Source organism: Contarinia nasturtii, unplaced genomic scaffold (assembly GCF_009176525.2).
Source record: "Contarinia nasturtii isolate CC-2019 unplaced genomic scaffold, AAFC_CNas_1.1 Cnas_scaffold_350, whole genome shotgun sequence".
Lineage (NCBI taxonomy): Eukaryota > Metazoa > Arthropoda > Insecta > Diptera > Cecidomyiidae > Contarinia > Contarinia nasturtii.
The window spans coordinates 3,943,353-3,949,352 of record NW_022197705.1 but is presented as its reverse complement, the minus strand read 5'-3'; the positions used below and the strand labels follow the sequence as shown (position 1 = coordinate 3,949,352).

The following is a 6,000-nucleotide window of genomic DNA, read 5'->3' as shown; positions in this document are numbered from 1 at the left end:
TTAAGAAATAAATCAAATATAAAATGCATTCGAACGCATTGTTTTTGTTTAAGTTTTGTTCTACCTTCAATCTTAAGCACGTTACGTGTCATTCAGCTTAATGGGCGATACTTGATTGAAGTTTCAATCTGTATTCAAATTCAATGTATTTGTATATAAATGGTGATGGCAGCCATTTTTATTAGTTACCTTACCAAATATATGCTGACTTCCCATATAACTCATTTGAGGAGCAATTTTGTCGATGGCGGGACTGTGCGGAGTTCGGCGGAGATAGCATGCAAATGCTGTGTGTACGAGTGCAACAGCATTCTTTGCTGTTCATAGATTTATTTTGTCCAAACGAACATCTTAGTAGCCGTACACACAGCTAAGTTACTAATCATCTGCGTAAGAATGATACACATAGATGTGCTGTTACCGTCGTACACACAGAGTTTGTATGTCATCTCCGCCACACTCCACACAGTCCCGCCATCGTCAAAATTACTCCGCAAATGAATTACATGGGAAGGAAACAACAAATCTATCACAATATAATATATCACTGATTTTTTTCATTCTCTTTCGAATCCAGTTGAATAGTTAATATTGAAATGAATACAAAACAGACACAAGGGGCTTATGACTGACTCGGATCAGCGTTGACTCGTGAAAGTCTCATACAAACTGCTCACAAGTCACATCATACATAACATACACAAAATGTATGGCTGTAGCGCGAGTCACGAGTCAATCATTAATGTCAATTTCAAATAACATCAACATTTAATTGAAGACATATAATTTTTCTAGCATCCAAAGGAATCATATTAATTCTCTCAAAAATTTCCACTGTGTCAAAGCAATTACGTAGCATAGATCACAAACACAATAAGATAAAAACACTTTTATCACAAATCAAATGAAACAGTAATGAGGAACGCATTATAAATATCACGTCTTACCTCAACAAAGGACTCTGTATTCTAAATCGAATGATGAAATCTATTTCCAATGTGACATCAAATATTTTTCCGATCGAAATGTTGTTGGAATATCCACAGTAAATTTTATCAACACTCTGTTATTTCGAAATTAAAACAAAAATGAACACAAAACCAACTGTGAATATATCCATTCCACAGCGAACACACAAAATTGATGAAATTGAAATGACAATAAGACCAATTGATCGCCCAAACCACGCTTCAAACACTTTCATATAATTCTCAAGAAATCGCATTGAAAACAAAACAAAGTTTTATTGTAAACAAAATCGGTTGGTGCGATTGTAGTTTCAAAGTGATGGAAGTTGTTTATACTAACAATACTGTCACACAATGCGAGCACATTGACACATATACACCGCGTCAAACGAAAAATGTCAGTTGCATTTCGAAAATTCAAAATAATAATTCCACAAATAAAGAAAATTAAATGCAATAAATGACGTGTAAAAGAGTTCTTTTGCAGAATTTTAAATTAAATTAGGCAAATCTCTTTCCGAATAAATAGTTTATTTTTTTATTTGAGCGTAAGATTTAGATTTTCAATTTTTTTTTTCTATAGGATACATTAGATCAGTAATGTGCGAAGGGGGGGGGGGGGTAAAAAACGAAAATTTGTTTGATTTGCTAGAGAATTTTTGGTTTTTGAAAAATCTTCTCGCGAAAATTCATCATTTTTCTTTTTTTCTATTGGAAAAAATATTTCATCAAAAATTTGCAACCAAATTTTTTTTTTGCTCTTATTTTGTGCCGAATAATTCACTATTGTACCAAAGATTTATTTATTTTTTCAATTTTTACAATAATTTTTTCAATACTTTAGATTGTTTTTTTTTTTGCGTATTTCATTGCAATTTTTTCTTTGGCTATCAAACAAGAAAATGTAACGAAAAATTCATTAGCAAAGCAACAAACTGTCTAAATGAAAGAAAAAAATATAGCAAGAATGCCATGAATGAAAGTTTAAGAATATCTATCAGTACAAATGGTGCACCTCACTAAAATCAGAGATTGTGTTGTTGAAATAAAATGCTTTTCACGTAAAGATGTCTATTTTTGTAATTTATCGGCGAAATATTTTCATCGAGTTTCCTTGAAAAGGTTGAGTAACATCTAGACCATGCATCATGTACATTGTGTGTCGACAAATTGCGCTATATATTTATCTCTCGCACACTCACTCACACTGTTGTTTTCTCTGCGAATAAAGACATACAAATGCCATACATCAATGTGCTTGATCCCCGAGAAAACTATACCATTGGTATTTCGTTTTCATTCCCATTTGAAAGATGTTTGTTTTCAACTATGGGATTTTCAATGCTCTCTTTTGGGATAGACAACAGAGAAAAATATATTGCACAAAATGAAGCTATTGAGAACCCTACCTCTCCGTCATCCACACCTAATGAAATTGAGATCAAGACAAATATCGAATTTTTTTTTGTCTTCTTCAAATAGGGTGTAAATAAACCCTTACCCATGAACCGCTGTTGCAATATGCATGAGTTGACTGTTGTTTCAACGAGTACGCGTGATGAATAAAATGATGTTACTCAATTTCGAAATGTTTTGATTGAACTTGGTGGGAAGAAGAAGAGGCGACGAAGTTCAACAAAAATAAATTGGTTTACTTTTGCACCAGTAAATGTTGCATGGCACATACATCGCAAAAATACAACATATGCCGAAAATAAGAAGTTGCACATCACCGAGCCCACTCTAAGCATATATGTTTTATCTACTGTTAAGATAGAAAATATCAACTTTTGCATTCGACACCATCGAAATGCGACAATCGAAAAACACACGAATTGCCATAGTGCGTGAACGCGCTTTGCAAACATTCATAGAAACAGAGCAGGCGATAAACAAAATAAACATAAATAAAAGCATTCAATGTGATATTAGTTTTCCGCATCGGCATCTCTCTGGGGAGACAACATATTTTTTCCGTTTTTATTTGCTCTTTTGCTGCCTCAAACCTCCCTTTGCCCGTGTACAACGCGAAATTGAAACGAAGAAAAAAATGTATTTTTTCCTATTGGCTTTGCTCAAAAACGTTTTCCACATGTGCGTGTTTTGCAAATATTATTGTTGCCGCCGCCGCCGCCGTCGTCGTCGTTATCGTATCACAAAAACCAACATCGTTTTCGGTTTTTCCGTTTTAGTTTTTGTATTGCCATTATCCAGCCGCTGCATCCACCACATTCTCGCAGAAAACTGGGAATATCGTTCCTTTCTCTCTCTCTCTCTCTCTCTCTCTCTCTCTCGCTCTTTGGCTCTTTATCGAATGAACACACGCTTGACATTAGATAAAGTGTTTTGAACATGTTTAGAATGCAGCCCAACCAATTTATAATCGAATGACAGAGTTCGTCAGGGAGAATGAGAACGACGAAGGATACATATTTGAACATATTCCCGTTATTATTGCATCACGTTAGTGTGCCATTGCCAATGGAAATTGCGCATTTTAATAGGAACACCACGTACAATAGAATGAGATCGCTCATCACGAATAAACATACACACACATACATATATGAAAGCTAAAAAAGAAATCATACATGGCTCCTCACATCATATATAGGCATATTTATTGGTCTGACGCTTCTTTCTTTGCGCGATAAACTTCCTTTTGAATTTACGTCGTCTTTATAAAATCGGAACACACCACTGAATGTGGTTCACTGAACCTTATATGTGTGAGAAGCAACGAAACGGCAACCCCATCTTGAAACTAGAATTTTTTTCTCAATTCGGTTTTGCTTCAAAATGGAAATGTACTCATTCACATTTCCATAACTTCGTACGCTTTTTTATGACAAAATTATTCGATCAAAATCACAATTACAATACTATCTTGAAAAACATATTTATGAAAACGTTTTTTGTCGTCAAAAACACTCGAAAAAAAATGTTTAAATGTCAATTGCTGTCTCAGAGCAGAGCATAAAAATATAAAAGAGAGTGTGAAAATGGAAACACCACTATGAAAATGAATACATATTCGAGAAAAAAACGCAATCAAATTTCATACGGCACTTTTTATTCTAGACTTCATTCATATATTTAAACAACATTTTTTATTGAACTAGATTTTTCTATGATTTTTTTTTGCTTCAACATATTAAACAAACAAAGAAAGCTGCTAGCATAAAAAATGATGGAAAAACGGTTGAAAATTGTAAAAATTTGAATGCAATTTAGAGATTTTTTTGCTCAGAAACAAAATATATTCCTCGATATTAAAATGGCTCAAGTGGGTTGGAATCTTCGAAATCATCATCTGTGGGGAATTCATCGTCTCCATAGTCTGTCATAATATCGTCACACCATTTGAATGGCCCGTCTCCGTTCTGAACAATCTCCTTGGGTGCGGTTGAAACTTTGGCGATTTTCGCAAAAATCAGCAACAGCAGCACAATTTTAATTACGAATGAAATAAATGAAGACATTTCCGATAGAAAAAAACACTATTTTGTACTTCAAAGCACAACACTCAACTGTGGTGGATATTATGTGAATGTTTAATTAGTTTTGTGCGCGGGTTAAAAAAAACAAATTCTCAAATAGAACACACCGTCGAAAAATTATCTGATAAAATATAATGACGCGTTTTGAATAACATTATCTGTGATAAACAAACTAACTGTGTTGACATAAGATAAGTACAATTTCCATGTGGGATAAAATCTCTATGATTATCGTTTGGTTTTGTAATTACGTTATCGCCTTATAGAATTGTTCTACATAATGCCCATATGATTCATTTTCTCTTGTTCAAGAAGTTGTTGAATCTTATAAATTATATTCACGTACCGTAAGTGGAGATTGTTCAGAATCAGAGCGCGCACAAAACTTGATATCTTGAAAATACTTTCGCATCGTTAAAACCACTGGTGCAATTTGTATTTGCTGAGAGAGAGAGAGAGAGAGAGAGAAATCCCAAGGCATTAATTCGATATAATTTTTATATAACACTGGACTAGAAAAACAAACGACAGAAACCGATATTGTTGAACTACATCAAAAAAAAAAAATTCAGAATAATATCTAATGCATGTATCGGTTTGACAAAAACGTGTTTCGTGCGAGATCGAAAGCATATCATAAATAAATCGCTTTTTTCGAAGGGAAAAAATGTCGATGGCAATTTTGTGACTTTGTTTACGTTTATTGCAAACCATACATTTATATTGCTGAAGAATATATCGACCAATATTTATGATCCATAAATATATCTGTATATAAATTTTTGGTCTTGTTATGATATGTGTATTCAATGGCATATGTTGTGCTCATAAACACATGGATTTTGTTCGCCATGCGAGAAATCTTTGATTTAGAACCCTAACTCGGTCTAATAGACAAAGCGCACCGTGCGCACAAATGCTTCTCTCAATCCCACCACATGTGCTGAACGGAAACTAAAATGAAGTCGTAAATATTCGCCTATCGCGATTTTTATAGCTTGTATAAATTTCAGAAGGTCATAAAATGAAATTTATCGAATTTTTAATAATCTAACCACACACACAAAAACAGAAACAAAAGGCACTCGATTTATAAATGAAGAAATATTTGAATACCATGTATCCATTCTCATCAAATGAGACAGGCTCGGTAGCAGTTGACCAAAACATCATTTTCTATGTAATTTCCATCAATTCTAATATTTTATTTTGTATTTTATTTATCAAACAGAAAGTCGACCCAGAGCTGATTTTTACGAAACAAGAGCGAATCGGAAAAGGTTCATTCGGTGAAGTGTTTAAAGGAATCGACAATCGAACGCAGCAGGTTTGCACAAATTTAATTAAACCGAAAATTGTTTAGAGAAGATATGCAAATTTCTATTGGTGTCATTGAACTGAATGAGAGTATGCGAACATGCGAACGAAACAATTTTCATGCAATTTGAAATATCGAATCACTATTTAATTGGATTGCATAGTGTATGTGTTAAGCAGATATTTACTTACCCATATTAAATTGGCATCTTGAA

At 33.6% G+C, this 6,000-nt stretch overlaps 1 protein-coding gene across 7 annotated transcripts in view; it reads left to right on the top strand.

Annotated features, from left to right (window-relative positions):
* Window positions 1-6,000, top strand: part of LOC116338220 (serine/threonine-protein kinase 24) — a 123,471-nt gene that overhangs the window by 114,221 nt on the left and 3,250 nt on the right. For all 7 annotated transcript variants that reach the window (XM_031763352.1, XM_031763351.1, XM_031763349.1 and 4 more), the window contains one exon: window positions 5,700-5,795. In XM_031763352.1, the coding sequence (XP_031619212.1) occupies window positions 5,700-5,795 (96 nt within the window). The remainder of the gene's footprint in view (window positions 1-5,699; window positions 5,796-6,000) is intronic.